At 39.0% G+C, this 25646-nt stretch overlaps 1 protein-coding gene across 1 annotated transcript in view; it reads left to right on the forward strand.

Moving 5' to 3' along the window:
- Positions 1-226: 226 nt before the first annotated feature.
- Positions 227-25646, forward strand: part of abtb2b (ankyrin repeat and BTB (POZ) domain containing 2b) — a 56292-nt gene continuing 30872 nt past the window's right edge. The window contains exon 1 of the mRNA XM_081355790.1: positions 227-1709. Coding sequence (XP_081211916.1) covers positions 872-1709 — 838 coding nt within the window. The 5' untranslated portion in view covers positions 227-871. The remainder of the gene's footprint in view (positions 1710-25646) is intronic.

Genomic DNA, 25646 nt, shown 5'->3' on the forward strand with positions numbered 1-25646 from the left:
TGATGACAAATTTTTCATTTTTGGGTGAACTTAATCGCTGAGTCCGATATCGTTTCAATAAATAAACCAATATTCCACTTTGTAAACGTTTTCCGCTTTAGTTTTAATGCCAAAATAACAATATCCACTAAATCCTTGTTTACCCGCTAGTATTTTATTATTATGTAGCCTAGCCTGTTAAAGATTAGTTGTAAACCTCTAAAAAGCTCAAATTTAATCAGTGTAGACGGCGTCGTTGGTTATAATATGAGAGTTCGTCGCCTCTGTAATGTAGATTCGAGTTTGATAGAGTGATTCACAAACGCTTTCAAATCGTTTCAAAAGAGTCGTTCAGAAGTTCAAATGAATCGTTTCGCTTGCGAATCGAACACCACTACACTCTCTCGCGCTCGCCTGCTTTCGTTCAGTCATGAGTTTCCAGTAAGAAGAGGCGTGTGGTGAGAAAGAAACATCACCCACTTCTGAAGTATCAGTGAGGTTTCATTTCACCGAGAGCTTTCGATTTAAACTAAATTGATGGATCTCCACTCTAAACTTCATGTCCAGTTCGGACTATTATTTTCAAGAACCGGATAATAGTGAACGAGAAATCCTGCGCACTTCACTACTCTTACGGGAATGGTCATTTGATGAGGTGAGCAAGTTCCCCCAAACATTTTTCTTTTTCAGAAGATGTAACTTGGACATTTTAAACTTTCACGCGAGATATTTATGGTCAGTGGTGTATCAAAAAAAAAAAAAAAAAAAAACTGCTACATGAATGTCAAAGAGAAGCTGAACAAGTAGAACCAGCTTGAGTTTCGCGCAGCTGGAAAGTCTCATCCGCTCTCCGGTTCCTTTTAAAAAGAAAACCCTCGAGGAAGCAGCATAAATGGCAGGAACAAACAGCTCAAACATGAAAACTCTGGAGGATTTAACTCTGGACTCTGGTTATGGAGCGGGGGACTCGTGTAAGTCCTTAAGCCTGTCGTCGTCCAAGTCAAACTCGCAGGCGTTCATGAACACCCCTCACCGGGGGAACTGGTGGTACTTCTCCGGATCCATGAACAGCAGAAACAACAGCTGGGATACAGTCAACACAGTGCTTCCAGAGGATCCAGAGGACATTTTCTCGAAGTGCCCACGTTTACCGGAGCTGGAGGAGTTCCCGTGGACGGAGGAGGACGTGGGGAGGGTCGTGCGTAAAGGCGCGGGGAAGGGCGCCTGTCTCTCCGCGGAGGCTGTGCGCAGGCTGTCCACCCTGATGCGCAGAGCGCTCATCCGCATCTCCAGAGAGGCGCAGCGGCTCAGTGTCATGCACTGCAGGTGCACCAGGTTCGAGGTCCAGAGCGCGATCCGCCTGGTGCTCAGCTGGGCGCTGGCGGATCACTGCGTCTCGGCCACTGTGAAGGCCATATCTATATACAACATGAGCGCTGGAGAGCTCTTGCGCAAGGGGAAGTCAGCTCGGTGTGGGCTTGTGTTCTCCGTTGGACGGTTTTTCCGCTGGATGGTAGACACTCGGATCGCGGTGCGCATCCACGAGTACGCGGCCATCTGCCTGAGCGCGTGCATGGAGGCGCTCGTGGAGGAGGTGGGCGTGCGCGTGCTGATGGCGGAGAGGGAAGTCCTGACTGCAGAGGCGCTGGAGGGGGTCATCAATAATGATGCCGAGCTATGGGGTGTCCTGCAACACTATGAGCATCTCATCTGTGGGAAGAACGCCAATGGTAGGTCCTTCGCTGGCACTGTTGCCTAAACTCTTTCTCTTGTGTGTTCCTTGTGGCTCGTGTAGATTTGGCTCAAAGGTGTTGAACCATTATGTACTTGGGCATGATATACCTCAAGATACCTCAAAAGGAACTGCCCCTCTAATGTGTATGTGTAAAATATGAAAAAACATAAAAAATAAATTAAATAAACATTAACTAATATATTATATAGTAGTCAACATTTGAAGTGGATCAAAAAAGTTCATCAAAGTTGTCCTAAAACAAGAACAAATATTTTTAAAAATTCATGTATAACTTTGATGAAAGGTTTTGATCCACTTTAAATGTTGATTGTGTGTCATATATAGGTATATATATAGGTATATATATATATATATATATATATATATATATATATATATATATATATATATATATATATATATATATATAAATTAAAACAAAACAGAAAATATAAAAAAATGAATTCAAAATATTAACAAAAACTATATGATAGATACTAAAATAACACTAAATAATGCGTGTATCTAACTAACTTTTTGGAATTTTAAGAAAGCGATTTTTAATCAAAACAATAAAAACACTTCTCAAAATTAGTTTTGTGATGAGTATGGTGGTGACGTAATGGGAACGTTAGTAATGATCATTATCAATGTGACGAACACCTGTGGTTACTTTAAGACACCTGTGTCAACTTAAGGGGAAATTACTTCATACTTCCTCATCTTCATATAAACACTGCCACACCTGTTGATTATGACAAATTAGTACCTTTCATGTTCATAAACTAGTTAATTTAAAAGCTTGCGCATGGTGTATTGGTAAAATACTGGCATGGTTGTACCAAATTACAATTTGGTGTGAGTTATCTGTACTAAAATACTGTTGGTAGACCTACACAAATATGGATAGCTTTCCTTATTAGTCTTCTTGGTGTTTGGTCTAAATGAAAACTAGCCTAATTTACAGAAATCACAGTTCAGTTACATCATTCTGTCTGTAACTAGTCATTACACACTTCCTCTTCTCCAGCTTTGAGAATTACCCCTCTCTGCCAAGTTCTGCATCATCTAGGTTGCATTTTCATTTTGATTTGTCTGTGGTTTACCGGCATTGAGCATGGGGTTTTTACAAGCACTTTGTTTGTTTTTATTTAGCAGACCAGTCTTAACTGAACAGGGAGGCAAAAGAAACGATATCTGTTAAAGGACAAGTGGTTCTGATGACTGTCCTTCTTTCATCACCATTACTCATGAATTCATTATTCTCTGTCTGCCGTGATGTCATTCAAGACAAATCTTATATTAGTGGTTGATGTGATAGTTTGAAATGCACATAAAATGTACTACATATTCTCTGAATAAATTAGAGATGTGCTTGTCCGTGCAGAATTCACCACCGCAATATTAGGCTTGCCATTGTGTTGCTATGTAGGTGTTTTGAGTGTTTTCAAGCTCAAATTTGGTGGGTGTTCTTGGTTGTCAAGCTCTATGATATTATTTTCTCAAATTGCCCTGTTTACACCTGGTATTAAGATGAGTTTTGGTTGATCCGATCACAAGTGGACACTAAATACAGGGTTTAACCACTTTCGACCACTACCAGAGGTAGACGAAAACACATTTGACCGCATTTTACACTTGCTTTCGTAGTGTAAACGCTCATGTGGTCGAATACATTCAAACTGCCAAAAAACACCGTCTTCTCTGCGCCTACTGACCTAATGTGTAACCATTATGGGAAGTGCACTAGCCAGACGGGATTTAAACTTTGTCGGCTGAAGACACAAGTTTGGTTTGAAGATGAAAAATGTACCAAGCACAATGTTCTCTCATCATTCCGGATTTCTAACACACACTCACAGCATTCGGCATTCATATGTAAATTGGGTGAGCTTATTTCATCCATTAGATCGAAAGATTTGAAAAAGTCCATACATTTACTCACCCTTCCCTCGAAGAAATCAGGACAGAAGTGGTTGAAAGTGGACAAAAGAGACGGATTAAAACACCAGGTGTAAAGGGGAATGTGTCTCTCGTCTACTTGATCGACCAAAATGCATCTTAATACCAGATGTAAACAAGGCCTATGATTCGATTCCCTCCTTGAGTGCAAGTCCGACCCTGTGTCCGAATATGCACACTTCCCTTCTATATAGGTGAAAAACAGTATGTGAGATGATTAGTATGTTCAAATTCATAATATCCCATGAGACCATAGGAGAGGATCTGTGAATGGCAGTGAAGAGATGCAACTCTGTAGGTCACATGATAATGACAACACATCATACTATTGAGAAGTTTGTTTCTCATCAAATATAGTTGACAGTTATGCAATTTTTTTCACTTTTTTGATAGATTGCTTAGAAAAGTATCTTTCCTCAACAAACGTAAAATTTTAGGTATCATCCATGTTTGTAGCAAAAATGGCGCAGGACACTTAGCGAAGTGTTTGTTCATATTTAGCAATGACGTCAACAATGTAGTAGTCTTATCGAGTATTATTGAAATGTTTGATGTATATGGAGTTGAAATTTAAATCAGTCCTCAAACATTTCTGTACAAAAGTTAAAGTTCAAATGAAATATTGTAACGCTCCAACAGTGTAGCTAACTGATTTCAGCTATGTTACAGATAGAAGTGAACGAAACATTGCTTCTAGTCTAGCTATGAGAACACTGCGGACATTAAAATTATTTCCATGAGATTATTGAGTTAGTGGGAAATAAAAAAATAAAAAAAGATCAGAGGAGTGTGGGTGAAATAATTAGGCTACGTTAGCAAAAAGCTCTTTTTTGGCATGGGTAGTCAGGATCTCAGCTCTGCATAATCCTTACACAGCTCGCTTTCTCTGGGATGACCATGTGGGCATCAAATTAGGTCGGTCCATAAAGACGACCCAACGGATCAATGTGCTTTCAGGGCGGCCGTGTTAACAAAGTGCTGTCCGTGCACTTCACAAAACCCTTGCGTGCCATTTCTGTTGATGAATGGGATTTGATCCACTGCGTTTCCTCAGTCGAGTGCAGTAGATTGAATCTGAAATGCCTTAAATGTGGATCATTGATGATTTCAGCTGTGACTCAGTGGCCTTTCAGAATGTGTTCACAGTGCTTGATTACGCAAAGCATCTCGTAACCAGATTATTCATAATGTGCTTTTGTTGGCTGCTTTATGGCTCCTTAACAGCCTTGATTACCATGGATCAATGCACTTATCTTATAAGTTTGCATAGTTTTCTTCTGATCCCCTGGCTTTAAAGAGCACAAAAAATGGCACCCAGAATCAAATGCCCAATTTCGATTTGTTGACTATATCTGATTTTTTTTGGACGAACAGCTTACATCTTCTTTTAAAAGTGACCCATATCCGATATCTGAATTTACACTATACACTTTGCACAACAAACCAAGGTAGACTGTACTGATTCGTAAAAGCTTAAGCCGAAAAGGAAGTAAAGGATGGAAGGTTTTGCTTTCCGCACCATCTTTAAAGGTCAGCAAAACTTTGGGTTGAGCCTTCATTCCCCATTGAGCCATTGAAAGGAGTCATGTGATCACGGTTGGTGTCCACCTGAGTTGACGTCATTTGCCACGTCACTTTTTCAATAGCCGCGTTTCCATTAGAGATTTGCACACAACTTTTGTGATATTTTTTTTTTATTTGCGCAATGACGGCGTTTCCATTAACCGATGTTATGTGACTAAAACTTTTTTTTTTCCTCTCTTGATAAGTCTTTCCAAAAATTATGGCAAGGGATGTTGGTAGGTTTACGTATATCCCAGCCACCACACTAGTTTTATTTATAATCGAGGGAGACCTGGCATGTTATCAAAGCTTTAATGGCAAGGAAAGCCCCTTATACTTGTGAGCTACACGTATGAGGTGTTTCTGGGTGTTTCTCCATCATATCTGCTTCAAGGTCTTGATAAATTGTGGCATTTCTTTGCTGTTTAGAATCTAGTATTCCTGTAATACGTTTTGTCTTTTATGAGTTTAATAATGAAGAACTATGTCTCGTCTTCTTTCCAAACCTACCTCGTCATCTGATCGAATGATCGACTTTTACATACGTCAGGTGACCTGTAAATGCAGAAAAACTTTTTCCATTGCAGTTTTGCGAAATATTCCTTTTTTGAACTGCCTAAAAAAAACTCATGCGAGCGTAAAAACTTTTTTTTGCGAAATATGGGAGTTTTTTTTGCGAAATGAACGTGTTTCCATTGGCCGCGTTTTCAATTCGCAATTTCAGTTTAGAAAATTTGAAGGGTAATGGAAACACGGCTAATGACGTACATATTGACGAAAGGTGTACATTTCAATTGACATATTGTACATACAGGCATTGACGGAAATATCCGATCTGTCCTCTTACATGGCAGCGCAAATGCACATATCCAATTCATATCAGATTTATTTCCACATATGAATGAGGCCTAAAACCGATCTGAGAGTATCGGAATCCATGAGCTTTTTTCCTGCTTACACGTGGGTCATATCCGATCTGTGCCACAGAAAAAATCAGAATTGGGTCACTTGAACCGTGTAATGTCGAGAGACTTTTCTCAGTCAAATTAGTTCCAGATAGATAAAGTCCTGTCTCACAATTTTAATCATTTAATAACCTGCTTCACCCAAAAAGACATCACATTATGAAATAAAATGACTTTAAAGGAATAGTTCACTTAAAAATGAAAATTATGTCATCATTTACTCTCCCTCAAGTTGTTTCAAACCTGTATGAATTTCTTTCTTCTTATGAACACAAAAGAAGATATTTTGAAGAATGTCGGTAACCAGACAGTTTATGAACCCCTTTCACTTCCATAGTAGGAAAACAAATACTATGGTAGTCAATGGGGTCCATCAACTGTTGGTTGGTTGGTTACTGACATTCTTCAAAATATCTTCTTTTGTGTTCTTCATTCATACAGGTTTGAAACAACTTGAGGGTCAGTAAATTATGACAGAATTTTCATTATTAAGTGAACTATTCCTTTAAGGTTACTGTGACGGTAGAAGTATCTTTACTCACAAGAGCTAGGTACTTTCAGAGTAATTCATAGTCCTTTTGCTACAAAAGTTCTTCTCTATCATCTGCCAACCAGCTCCACATCTGGAAGTCTTTAAGACTTACTTCTCTTTGCCAACTCAAGTCACTCCCACTTTCTCCAACACACACTCCATTCCCCTCTCTGCCTCTTTGTATTTACTTTAGTCCTTCTTTCCTGGAGCCGTTTCTGTGAACGCACATGCTTTTAACAAGGTGCCCACTGTACTAGCATCCCATTTAAAATCCAATGAACATAAAGGTCAGGAGGTGGACTAAATGTATGGTTTTCTCTCGCTAATAGTTGCTATTGATATTCACATTGCAGTTGAGTGTGCCGTGAATGCTTAAGTGTTTCATGGAGAAAACATCTTCATACTTGACTCCTCAAACTCGCTTCTCACTGTTGAGAACATCTCTGAACTCGACCCAGATCAGGACATGAACTTTGTCCCTTTTCATTTGCGGCTAAACAAGACTCTGGACGATCCTGGAATTTCTGGCACTGCTTTCGTACGTTGACTACCCTGATGGAAACATTTCAACACTAAAATATACTTTCATTTTTGAATATGAAGTCTGCAAGCTAGTGCACTTGTCTTGTGTAGGTTATTTTTAGCGTTCAAGGATTTAGGATGGCAGTAAAGAGGAAAACACCATCTTGCATGGTCAGTGGAACTGTTTATGCATACTTCAAGCCAAAACCAAAGGCCCAGCTGTACAAAAAGCTAAGACTTCTCTACTAGCGGCTAAAAACATTTCAAGCTCCTTGAGCTCCTTAAAACATTTATTTTACTTTACTAGTCATTGGCATTAGCCTAACTTACATGTACACTACATAGAGTGAAGCAAAAATATGTCACACTTTATGCGAAGTGCACTAGATATTCGACACAATTGATTACAGTAAAGTTTTATGTTAGCAAGTGGCTAAGCTAACAACATGATGCTCTCTTGAGGTGAACCATTAATCACATACAAGACCTCACTTCATGAGGTGTTTTTTTCTTTTTCTTCTCAGGCTTGTCGTGTTGTATTCTGGGATTACCCTCAACTGTATCTGAGAGGCAGCTTCTAGCACAATTTTACCACCCTATCATTTCTTGAACAGCATTCTGTGTCAAGACCGCATCTTTGATGCCTGGAAAAGCTGTCTAGCTTAGCAGCTCACTGGGTTTTGGGATAGAGCAGTTGAATGTCCTGTTTGCCCAGTGAAATCATGTTTGCAAAAAGCTTGGATACACTAATTAGCATATGTTATCTCTTTGTAACGGTACTAGAACAGTTTGAATAAAGATAAACCCTTTGTTAACAACAAACGTTTGAGGAATTGTGGCTTTTGATGCAAATACTACAGCGTCAATAACGGAGGCAGTGTCGAGTGTTTCTGTGTTTCATTTGGAGGTTGTTTATGGAATCACAAGATTTAGTTTGGGACATAATCCTGTTGAAGTACCAGGGGATTGTTGGAAAGCAGGAGAGAAAGGCGGGTGAATAGCCAGCGGATTGAAGCCGGTCAGCACGAGGCATTGTATTTTTGGCGCTCCTGATTCAGCTGTAAACATTCTCATAGGTCAATCCTTTGCCTGTCGCCATGACAACTCTGACCCCAGACAGGAAATTAGGGGAAGAATGGGAAAATGGTCAACAATGACACGTGCAGGAGTTTAATGTTGCGGTGAATTATCGTGAGGAGAAAATGCAGCTTTGCATTTTCCAGCAGTGGAACGTTAAGAGGGCTGAAATGGAGTGATTGTGGATGAATAGTTCTTCTTGCTCACTGCAAAGTGTCAGAAAACTCGCACTGCAGTTTTCATGTGTCGCATACACGTTTAACTGTCAGAAGACAGCTACTAAAATAGCTGTTGGTGACAAAAATAGCCTTCAAAGCTCTTTTTTTCCCCCCACAAGAAATCTGCAACTTTATTACGTAGGTCTGCTTGTATTCATACATGTATTTGTTTTAATGCATACCCCATATTTTTGGGTTTTAACAGCATCCTGAGATTATCAGCACACACTAAACAACTTTAATAATCAGTTAATCCGCAATAAACAAAGAACAGAACTGCAGCTTTTATAATTATAATATGCACCATATGCCATGTAGATATTATAAAAAATAATATGTCCATATGCTTCCATCAACGGTAACATATTATGATTTATCGTTTTGGCTTATAGTGGCAACATCTGTCATGATAATTATGAGTAAAATAACCCATATTTAAATGTTCTTTTCAAAAAAGACACATTCTTTCTTTTATCCCTGTGGTTCGTTTCTCTCTTTCGCTGACAGATCTTTTCACAATTGGAATGATCCTATGAAACTGTGTCTATCTCTCGTCTTGTCTTCAAATGCAGCAGGGAGGGTTTATTGCTGTCGATAAGCAGCCATTTGCAAACATTACTGTACTATTTAATTGCTCTGAATGGTAGCTCTCGCAGTAAATGGAAACTTGCTTGTAGAGATATGCACAGTAATGGCTCCAGTGTTGGGTTTGAATTCTGCATCTGCCATTTTTAGTCTGTAAAGTGCAGTCTTAAAATAGTCTAAAACGTCTCCAAAATCCATTTAAACAAGATTCAGCATTCGGGTCATGTGTCTGTAATAGCTGTTATGCTATTGTTGAGTGTTTATGATTAAGATGGAGGAGTTATTCTAATTTGTGTAGTTTAAAAAGACAATTAAACAAAAAATAGGGTAAATAAGCACAGCAAAGTGGATACAGTGACCACAAAAATGATTTAGGCACTTAAGTCACATTTAAAATTGTATAAATGTCGTAGCATTAGACAAACTACACATTAAAACACATTTGTACAGTAAGTTTGTCTCTATCTGCATGGCATACTGTATGTTTAAAGTTTCAAAGAAATATAAGTTTTTTTTTACAGTAGCCAATGGAATCAATAATTGGAGTAAGCCCTCCATTTATGTCAATAAAAGCTCTTAAGGTCGTTTTAAAAACAAATGTAGTTGAATAAAAGTTTAATGAAGACAGAAGGTCAATATATAGGCTATAAAAGCTTAATTGCTGCAGAGAGGTTTTCTTTGAGTAATATCTACGGTGCTTTCTTTGCTCTTAAGGTGCCCTCACAAGGTTTGCTGTCTGGTAAACCAAACCGCCCTGAGCTTTCCCACACGGGTTTCCTCAAGTCATGCCCGTTTCAGATGTACACCACAACAACAACAGGCACTCAGTTTGTTCTATATCTATACTACCATCAGAAAGATAAATTAGATTAAGAAATGATTCATTGAACCAAGCAGAAATCTTTGCTTGAGGACATTTTCCCAAGTCTATTTCTTTATCGTTTTTATATGTATTTTGTAAAACATGCCCAGGCAGGGGAAATCTACAACATATTTCCAGTTATATTAACATAGAAATATCTCATGCAGTAATCTACTATAAAAGTCTCTCACCCAAGTAGGAATTTACCCCACGGGCAAAAAGACGTATGAAACGACTGGTAGATAAAGAGAATCTTCCTTCATATTGAGAGTGTTCAATGCCAACAGAAAACATTGATACGTTATAGTTTATTAGAAATTACCCTGTCTTTAAAGGGTCATGAAAACCCCCTGTTTTGGCACTGATCATTCACACCTCAGGCTTGAAAAATACTCAAGAAATGGGTGTGTAAAGCTGTGGAAGAGTACCCTGGAAATCCAGAGTTCTCACGAGAGCACAAGTTGAATTTGCTTAGAGAGTTTACTCTGGCGTCGCGTAATGATGCTCATTAAATATGCTATCTGATATAGGCGGGCCAGAGGCGAGATGACGACAGCGCTGTGACGTCGAAGTCATTAGTAAACATTGCAAGATGGCAATGGATTAACACCAGTTGTTTGGCCGCTACAATGAACGAGTTAGACTTGGCTTTTTATCTAAAAGAGGAAAAGAAGACGCCGCTTGAATCGTTCCTTTGCAAGAAGGGCGTTTTTGCTGTTTTGCCGACCGGATACGGTAAGAGTATAATCTACCAGTTAGCTCCGCTGGCAGCTAAGCGTATGGGGCTTGTTGTGATTGGTCGTAATGTTATCCAATTGCGTGCAGTGAGATTTTCATACGCATGCTTGGTGCGGCCCCTCGAGCTGGCTGATTTTCATTAGTCGATGCCAGACCATTAATCTTTCAGATTTAGGTCTGGATTTCCAGGCTAGTGGAAGAGTTGGGAAGAGGGTGGACAACAACCAATAAAATACAGACCTACAACACACTCATTATACAAATAAATATTCAAAGATGAGCAGAGAAAAAAAAAACGAACAAACAACGAGTTGGGGTCACCTTGATGTATTTTAAAAAATAAAATTAATTAATTAAATGTCATATCGTATATCCCAGAACACTTGGAATGTATGGCACGTGTCGCATGGGATCATTCTGTGATACTTTTGCGTCTTTTTTAAAAAGCTTGATGCTGGTCGCTATTCAATGCCTTAATATGGATGGGCTTGAGCAGGACTGTTTTTTTAGTGGTCCATAAAGAAAGAAGGACATACAGCATTAGAACAACACCAGTCTTAATTTTCATTTTAGGGCGAACTATCCCTTTAATAATAAGTTAATAAGTTCCCCTTAGTAATAAACATAATATCATTGTTTTCATTGATGTGTAAACTGTACATCTCTGTTAACATCTCAGAAGTGTTTTAGGGTTTGATGACCCTTTAAGATCATTAAACATTTCAGTTTAAATTATGTTTTATTAACAAATTTCGGGAGGAACACATTCAAATGACCTGTCCGATTAGCTTGAGAGGAGGCCTGTGTACACACATAGCAGACTCTCCTATGTTCCTCGACTCACTATTGGCTTGGTTCCTATCCCAGCCAGGGATACGGGGGGAGTACTTTGGGTTCTGGCCAGATTCTGAGCTCAGAGCCCTCCCATCGGACAGCACAACAAAAACACGCATCCTTTATCTGATTATTTGTAAGTGTGAACCGGTGAACTGAAAGTGAGTTTCAGTTAAAGTAAAAGTTGTTTGCGCAGGCAACGTTCCCGCATTCTCTTTCTGTGACGTCCAGTGTGATTGTATCTGATTTGCATGAGAGACGTTGAGGCACGTCTTTGCTGTTGTGGAGGACAAACTGAATGTTCTTGATCTTTCTTTTCTGGTGGCCTGGAGGAACAGCCTGTTACTGAGGACAGATTTAGCCTGATTATCAACCTGATTTTGGACGGGGTTGTTGAGTTGGACACAGCTCAGACATTGAGGAAGCTTGCCATAAATCGTGTAAATGCAACTTTTAGAGCTTGGTGTCCAGCTGGACACTTTTAAAGGACACCATTGTCCTGACCCTCGATGGTTGTCAGAGGTCAGTCGCTTATCTCAGGAGATGTCGGTTTCTTGCATTTATAGTTATAATAAATGTAAAATTCAAACATCTGCCCCACTTTAAGTGCACAGAAGAGCAATCTCAAAATGCACCTCTTTTTGAAGAAAAATATCATTAAGCGATGGGACACGAGACTCAATGTGATTTTACCCCTGTTAAGGTGTAGGCAAGCTGTGAATTGGGAAAACACCTTTAACATGGTAAAATGAGTGTAAATAAGTGGCACCTCATGTCGTGTTGTTTTTGTTGGCATTTTAGAAAAATCTGTATGATAAGTGACACAAACTTTTAATAAATAATTGATAATAATAAAAAATGATAATTAAATGTAATTAATAAAAAATAATAATACTTTAAAATAATATATCTTTAATCTATATAGAATCTTTATAGCTTCTGCTTATAATGTAACAAACAAACAAAAAAACAAATGAATTGGCACTAAATATTGTTTGAAAATGTGAGACGAGACTATCACAGCTATGTTTGAAATTGGTTGCCCAACAAAGTGGTAAAATATACAGTTTAGTTATCAGTGCACAAACATATTTAACCAAATGATGCCACCATCTCAACTAAATGATTCCAGAGAGCTGTGTAATAACTAAACAGTTAATGAATATATTAATCAATTAATTAATTCATGACTTAATGAATACAAGTCACTTAAACCTTCACCTTTTTGTTGCATTTATGCTCTTTTTTGTTGTTGTTGTTGTTGATCAAGTAGCAAAAAAAAAAAAAAAAAAGCTTAATTTGTGAAAATCTGAGCACACGTCTCTCTTAATTGATTCTTTGTCTTTTAGTGTGAAGGCCTTTGTTCTCAAATGTACATCTCAGTGTCTCTGTCGCTTTGCTAATTGGCTGGGGACAGACTTATGACTGGACACTTTTGTCTGTGGTTATGAAACCAAGCTGTGCTTGTGGACGCGTGCGGGAGAAAGACGTCGCATCTGTCCTTCTGCATGCAATGAGGGACATCTGCAAGTCAGGCTTAAACGGGGACAAAGCCAGCGTTATGACCCTACTTTAATTAACCCGCACTCATTAAAGCAAGTCTGAGCTATTTAGTAAATGATGAAAGTATAATGACTCTTACGCCTTTGGCTCAGTGCACGTATTACAGCTCTTCGGACATCAGGAGAGTTTGTTGGGCCCAAGGGATGTGTTTAAAGGAAGTCCTCCAGACACAAGTCCAGAAGGCCACGGCAATTGAGAAATTGATCTTCTCAATGTTTCATGTTTTGCCTGAACATAAACAAACTTTTTTCTAAATCACATTTGAGTTTTAAAATGCACTAATGAGCTCTTTCATTAGCGTATTGTTAAATCAAACCTGTTTTACAGGACAACTTCAGAAGAATGGCCTCAACAGGTTCAGAAGAGTTTGCCAGTACCTGTTGTACTAGCAACTCATAAATAACCGGTGAGGAGAGACCACACAAAGACCCTGTGGCCCCCTGTAGATCCGAAGCAACAGCGTGCCGATTGCTTTTCCAGGAAAACGTCTTTCAGTAATTCCAAATAACTTGGAATAGTTGATCTTGATGTTAAAGATAACAGAACCACTGTTTGCCTTGCTGGCTTTCCAAATCATCGCAATGTACATGATATTTGCATAATGTTATCCATAAGATTTTTGTTACTGGAGATTATTGTTTTTATGGCCCTGTGTTCTTGTGGCCTTCACTTTCGTGTGTCTGTATGGTCCACAAGATGGCATCCCAAGATAGTGTCCCATTTGTAATTTTATGATTCAAATTGTTGCTCCTGACCGCCAACAGTTCATGTGGCATTATGTCACCAAAGCGTGGACTCCACCAAAGAGGACAGCAAGAACTGAGGGTGAAATTTTGGATATGACCTAAGGTGCTCACACTAATAGTTAGGTTTTCTAACTAGGTCAGCTAAGGATTTCTCATCCTGGTCTAGTGGTCTAAGTTGTGCTTGCCAAGCCTCAACGTCTGTCCACATTTGCGTCTTGAATACCCATTAAGCCAGATTGCAAGGTTGAAACAGATGGGAGTTAAAGGTCTACACTCTCCTGGGGTCTAGATCAAGACCATGCCTCATTAACAGTGGTTACTTTTACTTTTAAGGGTCTCTAATTTTTCTTGAAAGAATCAATCAATCTTTGTCTAAACAAAGGTTGATTTGTCCTTTGTTTTAAACAAAGTGTTGGTAGATATTGGTACAAAACATGTTAAGGGCATCTATATTTCAAATTGTGTTCAGGAATTGTAGTTGAGGTTGGGTTTTTGTAAACTCACAGAGTGTATTCCTTGTATTCTAAGATTATCACCCTTCAAAATGAGGACAGACTTGGCTCGTCTCACGTAGCCTGAAAGCGAGTCCAAGCCCTTCTCTCAATCATCTTTGGAAGCACTGTTAGTCCTTAGCCAGGTTCTTGCCAGGCAGAGTTGATGTAGTAACCACAAAGGGCTCATAACGTTATACTGAAACTCGTGGGAAAATAAGAAAATAATTTTCAGAGGTTTCTTGGGAGAGTGGGAAAGAGTAGGGAAGCAGTTACTCAACATTGAGAAAGAAAGAAAATGTAAGAAAATACACTGCGCATTTCCTGTTAAAGTGCTGGGATCCACATAAATGATGAATTGTTTCATGTCTCTGTTTATCTTACATGTGTAATTGAGCAGTTGTGGAGCCTCTTGCTTTGTGCTAACAGCGCTCCATAGACACATAGCTGTAGAAATCACCTGCGTTTATGTGAGAAACGCTGCTGCCTGTGAGAAACCATGCTGTTGGATCACAAGTCTGGCACAGTCGGTCTCCTAAAATAACAGTGAAGAGGTAATTAGCACTTCCTGCTTTTACTCTAAAAGAGAATTACATGAACCATATGGAAAGGAAAGATTGGAATATAGGCCCTGTTTAAACTTGGTGCCCATCTCCAGTGATCAGATCAAAAGTTGTCAGGTGAGACTTTACACCTGCTACAAACATGCATCTCATTTACTCTCACAATGGATTTTATTGAAGAGGTGGTATCTGGTTTTGTGACTTTGTATAACTTAATAGGTTTCACTGTGCATGTAAAAAATATTTTCCTAACTTAAATGCAGTAGAATTGACGTTAGCCAGAATTAAACAGTCCCATAAACATGCTGTCTTACTTTTACACTGCAAAACAAGATATTTCTCATATTTACTTTTATTCTTTTAATCTTAATCATTCCACTAACCACACTTTCAAAACATTGTACCTTTAAGTGTACCTTAAAGATAACCCAATTTTACCTTTAAGGGTAAACCAGCTTGTCACTGGGACAGTGCCCTTAAAGAGACCCTAATGCTGCATATTAGTACCTTAAAGTAGTAATACATACGCTTGAGGTGCTTATATAAACCTTTAGGAATAATAAGGTACAAAGATGTAGGGCTGCCCCCTAATAGTTCACTAAACGTTAGTCAACTAGAAGAGCCTTAGTTGACCAAGATTTTATTAGTTGCAGAAAAAAAACTCAAGTTTTTCTCAAGAAAAACTTTTGAGTTTTCTCAAAAAAACTCAAGACTTCAGATAACGAGTCTAAGTCAAAAGTCTGTCACGCAGTTCGGCGGGTCCTTGTATTAATTACAGTATGTCGGGCAGGAAATCCAAACATTCACCTTTCATCCATCAACCTCAAATATAGCTTATGTTTATCATTTGAAACATGTAAGTAGCAACTTTGCGTGTCCACTCTCTCTAACATTAACCTAGATAAATGTGCGCTATTATTAGGCGCATATCCAAGTGTTCGTGCGGATTGTGGAAGGCAGCAAATGTATAGACACAGTGTAATCACCATGGGAAAATCTCAGAGTAAAACTGTGAATCAAATCGAAAACAAATACTCTCTGATTATGTAATCCATATGTGAAAGGTGCATTTCTATTGGCGTGTTCACTATACTGCGGAGATGACGAGTCAGCATCGTCAACTTCATCTTTGCAGCCGACACTGACTCAGAAAACACTTGTTTATTAATAGACAATTAAAATGTCTCCTTGCTATTTTTTTCCGACACATTCAGAATCATTACTTTTGCCAGTGCTTTGCGGCAAGCTTTATGTGTGCGCAAGGCATATATTCCACCCCTCAGTATATATTTAAGTAGGCTAATTAAATTAACATAAACATGCGATTAGTCAGCTAATGGCTTAAATGAACGACTACTAGTCGACTAGAAAAATCTTTAGTCAGGGGCAGCTCTACAAAGATGTCCCTTTGAGAGTACTGCCTTTGAAAAGCTGCTGCACATCTAAAGGTACAATTTTTGCACATTTCTCTTCTGAGAGTGCATCATTTGTCTTAAATGTTATCTTAAAGGGGACCTAAGTAACTTTTTTTACCTTAACTGAACAGCTTCGGAGTCATTGGAATGGTTATATTACTTATTTCGGGTTGAATGGTGGTCGTTTCGCACCCCCCTGGTGCCCGTGAGCGGAAAATACGCACTTGCAACTTTGAGCCGGCGGGCCGCCGGCCGCCGCGTCAGGAAGTCTCGCGTGATATCAGGTCTTGCGATGTAAACAATTGCTTTACGGCCAAAAGAAATCTGCTAAAATGCTGTCATTATTGCGCTCCCTCACGCTGTCCGAACCCGAATAAAGAAGACGTTTTAAAGAATTTCCCATCTGCTTTGATGTCGTTGATCTATACCTCTGGTGTCTGAGAATCACCAACGAGTTTTTACAACAGTGTTGTCAAATATCTATTCCGAAGCTGTGGGGGGAGCTCTAGAGCGAAACCTGCGAGCAAAAAGCGAGAATACAGCGAAGAAATCTCGAAGCTACTGAGTGCTGCTTTAAGTCTAAGATTAGCATTCAGGATTTGTACCATCCCCCAATTCTACAGCATCCTGCTATTAGGACATGTCAGAGCAGACTGATAATTAAAGTGTCAAAGAAAGCATTATACCAACTAGATTACAAGAAATAAAGCAGGCTAATGTCTCATGAGACTATGCCACCATTTACCACACAGTCAACCTAAGGCTCAGCTTTTCATCCTATGCATATCTGCTGTTTATTTAAGAACAACAGCTAAGAAGTATAATGGCAGAGGGCATCTGGGTAGGCTATGCTATTAGCACTTTGTCAGGTCTGAACGGAGGGGGGAAATGAAGACAAATTTGGAACAGGGAGCTAGCTGTTTGCACAGACGCTAGCTGTGGTAATAAAAGAAGGATGCTAACCCTCCATTCCTATTTTTGTGTTATTTGGGTGGCTTGTATAACGCGCTGAGATGTTTGGGTAGTTTGTGTAGTCAATGCTTTATGTGGTAAGGAAATAGTAAATATTTTTAGTCACTAAACCAAGCTAACTAAACCAATCTAGCCTACATAATAACACAGCAATTTTAATAAAAAAACCCCAAAACTACTAACAAGCTAACCTCACATTTCTTTTTTATGAAAAAGGCTGTCAAATTTCTTAAAATAGTTTAATACTGTAATAATCCGTCAGACACTATTAAGTCGCTACACTATAAAAGCAGATCTTAGACTGGAAAAATATTAAACAAAATGGTTTGACCTTTTCTTTACCCCGTACTAGCCAGGAAACGCCTATAACATAACCATCTATGCTCTGAAATGTCTGTAGGAAGCAAACAGGATTTTTCAAGGGAGCATGTCTTGCCTCAAGGCCTTATTTTGAGTATTTTGTGGCAAAGGCAGATGGGTAGGTTTTAGAAGGAGCAGTCTTCCCTAAATGCATTTTTTCCCATCTGGCCTGAATGGGGTTTCTGTGGGTGGTCCCACAGGCCTCTGGGTTATAGCTTTCCAGCTCTGAGCAAACGTAAAATAGCCTTAAGATTCTGAGATAAATCGAGTCAATTCTCTTTGAATTACTGCATGATTTGGGAAGAAGTCTTAAACCAGTTAACATCTGCAACCTCGAACAAGACCTTCAGTACTGCTGATTTCGGATTCATAATACTAAGATACTTGTCTGTATCATTGGAAAGTTGATTAACAAATAAACTATCTAATTTAAATAAAGGATCTGGATTTAGAATCCTTCATGACAGTCCATAAGTTTTTAATTCCTTGTCCCCAACTAATCGGCCAGTCTGAAGGAAAAGAAGTTCAGGTTCCCCTGAGACCAGAACACGTTTCCTTCCGTTCTGTCTTCTGTCCGAGAATGGGGGTGTGGTGACATGGTGGTATTTGAATGAGCACGTCTGTGTTTACCCTAATGTGTTTGTTTGTGATGGTGAGGAATGGCGAGAATAGTTGGCATTTAGGAATGTTACAATAAGAGCCACTCCAAGAGGCACCTGTAGCAATGGCAGCTGGGTCCACACTATGGTCAGACTGTGGAATTCTGAAACAGGTGTATCCAAGAGAAATATGACAGACATTTATTGGCATGCCTGATATGTTTGCAGTGCCTGTCCAGTGCAAGTTATGCAATAACAGCTTGCTCTCGTCAAGCAGGCATGATCAGTGTGGCACCTGAATGGAAGACAGAAGGCCCCCCTATAGAGAAAAAAGTCATTGTTTTTAATGTAGGATGCCAAATCAGAATTAGCATTATAAAAACCATGCTAATTAGAATTTGTCTCAGTATGTCAGGATGGGATTTGGATGCCAGCCAAATTTTGTGGCAGGTGGCGTTTTAGAAATACTGGATTTCCCATAGGGAAGTCTTAAATTAGCGCCTAAAGTTACTCCAAGGTTTCAGACCCTTTCTTGGCTTTAAAGATGGATGCTTTGATTTGTGTGTTTAGATGTTTCTGGAGACTGTGGTGGTGTCCACCTGCATCACCCTGAGTTGGATATGTGTAGTGGGGTGGATGGGAGTTTGGGAGAGTGGCCGATGGGAGCTCACAGGGAGATCAAGAATTAGGGGATGAAGGGGGAGGGTAGAAAAGCGAGCAGAAACCCCCTAGGAAACCACGATGAGGGGGAGGGTTGGGCCAGCGATTGAGAGTCTGAGATTTATCTCATTAGCCCTGTCCAGGTTCTTCTGCACCATCAGGTTACCAGCCAAGACTTCATTCACATTGTTCTTGCTCCTAATGTTTATCAGTGGTTCTTCCTCTTTATCTCCGTCTGGACTTGCTTAGGTTGCTTCCATCAAAAGACCGTCTTCTTCCTGTTTAGCAGGTCCTTCTGGTTCTTTGTGATCCATGGCCTGTTCCTGAGAAAACATAGTCTTGTAAAATATCATTGAGTCCCTCAAAGTCATCACCACATGACTAAACATGTCCCAATATGTCTCTTTCAAGAATCCACCCTTTATCCAGTTTCTCACGGTTCAAATGTTTTCAGGCAGGCGCCGGATGACTGGTTTGTATGTTTGGATAATCTACCAAGTTGTGGTTCAGTCTGTCCATGGATGGCAAAGAGTTTTATGCTTTTTGACATTGGTGTACAGCAGGTCTGGGTCTTGTTTTCTCTGGTTGTGCAAGCCACAAACTCAAAGAAAGTTGTAAGGGTGGAGAACGGTGAAAGTTTAAAACCGCAGAGATGGCAATGAGTGTGTTTGAATGATTTGTGGTGAGTTTGCAAACCACACTATTGCCTCTGTAGCAGGTCCACTCCCTATTTTTTGTCATTCTCTCTCAAGCTCCTGTCTGCTCACAGATATTGATGTCCACGCAAGCATAACCGCAAAGTTTGGAGCCTCAGCTCTTTGCCAGGTTTCTTTTAAGCACATGGAACTACATTTTAATTATTGATAGTTCCAAGTCAGCAGTTAGGAACTATGATGATATTGATAGTGATCAGGTACGGTCTGTATTTTGTCTGGGTGTTTTGTAACCAGATGGCAACTACCCTTCATTGGCGTCAGCATGTCAACTGTACCTTCAATATGGGTGCATATGTATACAAAGAACACAGGTTAAGCAGCTGTTGTTTCTTATGCTAGAAAACCCTTTTCATGCTAGTCCCCTGTCTGAGAAAGTTTTCCAAAAATCTTATTATATTACATGTTGATTGTAAAATGATGTTTGCATGTCACTGCATTTCGTAAACTCTTGCATAAATAAAATTGCAGAACTCAAGACTTACAGTTGCTCAGAGGAATGAGGTAAGGTAATTGAAGACATATAAGGATTACATTTTCAGCTTCAAATAACAAACCTTCTGAACCTAAATTTTAGCAGTGAGTGTCTGAAGTTGAAACAATGATATGTGATATGTTGATATGCTGAACATGTTTGGGTGGACTGCCACAAAGAAGCTTTGTTTCGCTGCATGCAACGGGGGCTGCTGTCCGTGCTGATGGCTACACTGGAGTAAGACAGAATGTTTGACTCATTTAGGTGTGAAGGTCAAAGGTCAGAGGCTTAGGGTGTCGGGATGATTTTTCACATCTGTGAGTTTCCCTCAGGCCTAAAGAATCAAGATACACCCTCCTGTCATGGATTGTGGGGGATTCTGGTGGATTTTTGACTTTCTTTTAATGGAAACCCCCTTTAATAAGCTGTACATGGTTTAAGGAAAGTACGGTCTGTTATTTTTTTATTTTTTTTTTTACTTTTCTCTCGAGAAGAGATCCAATTATCCATTAATTATAAAATAAAGATTTTAACTACTTTTACTGGAAATGTAATAAAATAGACCAAGCAGAGTGGTACTCAGACTGGGGTGAACATAACTTATGTAATTACTGGCAGTATATTAAATGCAGTGTAATTGGTCTGAATATCACTGACTTTGTGCCAGGAAAGTGAGGTTTGGGTCCTTCCTGATATGAACAAGGTTTCCACTATAAAATAGTGAACAACCATTACAAGATCTGCCTGTGATGTTTCGACCAAATCCTATTAGTAATTTCTATTGCAATATTTAAGATCTTAAGAGAACATACAGTATAAGCAATTATTGCAGCCTACTGATTCTTGTAACTGCATGTTTATATGTGCAAGAAAACAGAATGATAACTAGATTTTTTGTTTTCTGTGCTTGTCCTGTTGAATGCTTTTTTTTTTTAAATAATGCCCGTTGACTTTCCATGTCAAAGCATGACCCTTGAGTTCATCTGTGACACTGAAACAACAAAACAGACGTATTCAATTACTTGTAGTTTAAACATTATGCAAACTTTAAATATACAGTACCCCTGTGTTTTCATAAATGACACTAAAGGGCTGCAAAGAATTCATAGTCCTACTGAAACAGTCGTCTCATGTGTTCAGCAAATGTCTGTGTCCGGCAAATGTGTTAACTCATAGATATTCTTGTTTAATGAAGTGGCAGGCCTTGAAACCAGACATCTGAAGGAAGAAGTATAGCGTGAGTAAGCGTGTGCGAGGCAAAGAGGGAAAAAAATCAACATTTGACACTATGCTATATTTCCATTCATCCATGCTGAAGTTCCAAGTCCATCAGATTTGCCATTGCTCCATCGCTCGGAGGCTGAACAGCAGGCACATTGTGTTCGGTCTCTCTTAATAGGGAAGTTGTGTTCCAGAGGCGACTACAACACAGTTGTTAAAGTGTTGCTATACATCGGATGGGTAAAGGGTGAAATCAGTGAGGCAATTGTCACTATTGATGTTGCTTTTGTAACTGGCCCTACTCAGATCACTTTGAGCGGTATTCGAAGCAGTGTCACTGCGTGGGAGGTGGGTGCACTTACAAGAACACTAAAGATCGCAGCCTCTATCGTCAGTTGCTAGTGCACCACTTGAGGCCAGGGGAGTAAGGTTTACTTGCATAGCACTTACTAGCTGGCCTCCGTTACCCTCACCCCCCAAAAAATCACTCACATCAGGGTCACGGCACCAATATAACTGGTCCTACTGACACCCTTCCAAGCGGTATTCGAAGCAGTGTCACCAGCATGGTAGGCAGGTGCAATCGCTAGTGCTCTTCTTGAGGCCAGGGGAGTGAGGTTTACTCACTCAGATCTGACTAGCTGGCCCCTGTGGTTTGAACAGACTGTTAACCGTTAATATTAAACTTTGCTAATCTAAAGACCAGTACATTATATAAATCTGAGGGCCTTTGCCAAACTCCCTGTGGTGGTTTTTAAAAGGCAAGCACTACCCATATTTTATTCAGAGAGAAAAAAAAAAATTGGATTTGAGCAAGATGTGGAGTAAAATCTATTACCTGTAACATGAGAACAATGAAGTAATTTGTGGTAATTTCTTGTAAACATGAAAAGAAACCACTGGCTCCACAGTTGGTATGAATTCATAAAGCAAGATCTTCATGAGGAATGAAGCCATATTGTAGTATATTTTAATATTTGTTCAGCTTATGATGGTAGGTCTTTCAAAGCAAAGTCAGAGGATCATGAGAAGACATTCCTTAATCTCAACAAAACCACAAAGCCTCTTGGGAACTACTGCATATTGTGTGCTCCATCATTTCGGATATCCATGTAGCATGTTTTTTTTTTTCTTAGGGTTTTTGTTTTTATTTAGTTTTAGAGAAACACATCTGCTTGACTGACTGGATTAGTGTCACACGGCTGCTGAAAAGATTCCAAACGTATCTAAAAGCTCTCCTGAGGTGTGACGGCACGCAGGACAGTCAGTCTTCCTCACAGTGATTAATTAGCCTGGCAAGCATGTGTGAAGTGATCAGTGCCTGCCGATGTGGACTCTAATGATGTAACCCAGAACGCTCAGATGCAGATAAGACTCAATCTGAACTAGACACATGCTTAGTTATTTTTGCCTACTGTATAAATGACCAACCACAGTCACACAGCTGACCACCCTCAAAGACTGTTAGCGCTATTTTTAATATCATCAAACATCCATATTAAGCAATATGCTTACTTTTTGTGTGCATATTTTCCATATTTGTAATTTTTTGACATTTTGACAATCATTACAATTTAATTTGTCATTTTTACACCAACTTTATAGTCAAATTTACAAGGATGGTTTATTATCTAGTGTCTGTGTTTTCGTATCTGTTAGCTATTAGCTAGTCAAGTCACATTTATTTATATAGCGGCAACAATTGCAAACACTTTACAATACAGATTGTTTCGAAGCAGCTTTACAGTGATAACAGGAAAATAATGCAACAAAGTTTGTTTCTAGAAGAAAATAGCGTCATAGTCCAGCTTAAGCTAGTTCATTGATTTCATTTTTGTTGTGAAAAAGTTATTAATTTAGTTAATTTATTTATTTGCCGCTCTGGAGAAAACCGTGACGCCATCGTCCAGCTCAGTTCAGTTCTCATATAATGGTGTCAATGCAGGCAGATCAATATTATTGTTGAATATTAAAATAAATGTTAAATTGAATGTCCCCAACTAAGCTAGTATTTGTTAGCCACATTTTCTGCCATGGTTCTCTGATTCAGATCTCAGGTCAGATCAATGTGTTAAATATGGTATGAATAAGCGGAATATGTGCAACGGCAACATTGCCTTCAATATACATAAATATTGACTTATTTTGTATAAATTATTAATAATTTATATAGCATCACTAACTATGTTTCCATCCAAAGTTGAAATATCGCATAAAACATTTGTGAATAAAGCAGCGTTTGCATCCCATGTGTTCAAGAGAACAAAATCATCACTTCCTTGAATTGGCACAATATATCTGTAATAAAAATGGAAGTTGCTGCAATCGGAGAAGCCGCTGTGGCCTTTCCTTTTCTCAGAGCAAGCAGACGAAAGTAATACACTCTGTCATGCAATCTTTCATATGTTTGGGATTTGAGCCAACAATGAAACTGATCCGCTGGTTAGTCCAGTTATCCAATCACATCCACTGTTGAGGCACATGAGTTTTTTTGTTGAGAATTGAGGGATTTATTACGTTAATGTGTTTCTATCGTAGTTTATGCGCATGTCTTAAACTATCCACCTAAAAGTATCCACCTCAACTGAGAATTTATGAATCTTGGCGTTTCCACCCAGCGTTTTTTATGTGATATTCCAAAATGTGCATAGAAATAGGTGGATGGAAACATAATGAATGTATTTTATCTCAATATTTATTCATATTTAATATTTAGCAAGGTCTTTTAAGTTTATCTAGCTTCTGTGTTTAACTACTGTTGTATGCTACAGCTCTCTTTTGTGGTGAAAGTTATTAAATACCGTATTTCGTATTGTAATTGTTGTTAGAATCAGACATACTGTAATAGATGACATTTACTGCATTTTTTATATTTACGCCAACTTTACTGTGCTACTTTACGTCTTCATCGTTAGCTTATCTGTTAGCTACTGTTTTGTGACAGATCTCAGGTCAAGTTAACATATTAATACAATTACTAAATACATTAAAGACCCCTGACCTCATGAACAGCTGTTTTTAGGTGCAGTTAACATTAGCCATGTGGAAAAATTTACGGTCGACATCTGGACTTCTGTGTGGGCAGCACGGGTCAAAAACAGGTTGCACATATTAAAACATTTGTGACTTTTTTATAGATTGTGTTTTAATCTTGAATGACTATCATCTCAAAGGCCATTTTATTTCAGCCGGAAATGACTGAAGTGCTGACCAAGGCTGTTATGAAAGAAGAGCTTGTTTTTGAAGCAGGTGGCCTCCGTTGAATGTGAAAGGCCACTTAGACATCAGAGAATCAGGCCTCTGGGCCTATAAAGGAGAGAGACCTCGGCATTTAACACACTCGGATACACACATAGGAACAACCGACGCGTTAGACCAAACACATCTTTAATTCCAGACCAATTATCCATCAGGAATGCACTCTATGCTGACACCGCTGCTGTTACTGAGAGAATGTTAGGGCTTCTTTAAGAAAAAGACTTGAACAAGAATTTCAGTAAATACACCCAAACAAAGAGGTCTGTTGGTCTAGTTCCTGGTGTGAAGAATCTCTAAAATTGATTTTCACCTAAGTTAAACTGAAATAGCATCTCTGTCTGTCTGTCTCTCTTTCTCTGGCCACACTTTTCTCCCAGAAGTGAACGAGGGAAGGAGATTCTTTGTGTGTGAGTGTGTTGGGATGGGCTGTGGGAAAGGCAGGCGTGTGTTCAGACGAGGCGTGTACTCTTGGGAGATTTCTCGCTTGTGCTGCCAGTTTCTAAACTTACAGAAGCTCGACTAGCCGTGCTCTCATGGTGAGAGAGCGAAAATTATGTGCGAAGTGCTAAGAATACATGGAAATAGAGTAGATTGGATGCTTACATAATGTCAATCATTCTTAGCACAAAATACTGAATAAATATTAGTGTGACACCTAAACTGTATGGTGCGATTTCCTTTTTTAATTTAAACTTGGGTAACTCTTACATATAAGCATGAGTCTGTATAGTTTGATGACAACAGAAAATGAATGCTCAATGGTTTACTGTATCTTTGGTTTCCTTTCCAAAAAAAAAATATACAGTGGAATATTTCTAATTTCATATGATTGCAGTGCCACTGTAATTTGTCTGTAACACCTAAACTAATTGGTCCAAAAATCCTGCTCCCCACTATTAAACGTGAAATATGTTTTGCCTGGCTCAAAAACTCTTCAACTCTTAAAATGTTAAAAATGTATATATATTTGTATATATATATATATATATATATATATATATTAGGGCTGTCAAAAGATTAATCGCGATTAATCGCATC

The sequence above is a fragment of the Scardinius erythrophthalmus genome (assembly GCF_964197995.2).
Source record: "Scardinius erythrophthalmus genome assembly, chromosome: 24".
NCBI lineage: Eukaryota > Metazoa > Chordata > Actinopteri > Cypriniformes > Leuciscidae > Scardinius > Scardinius erythrophthalmus.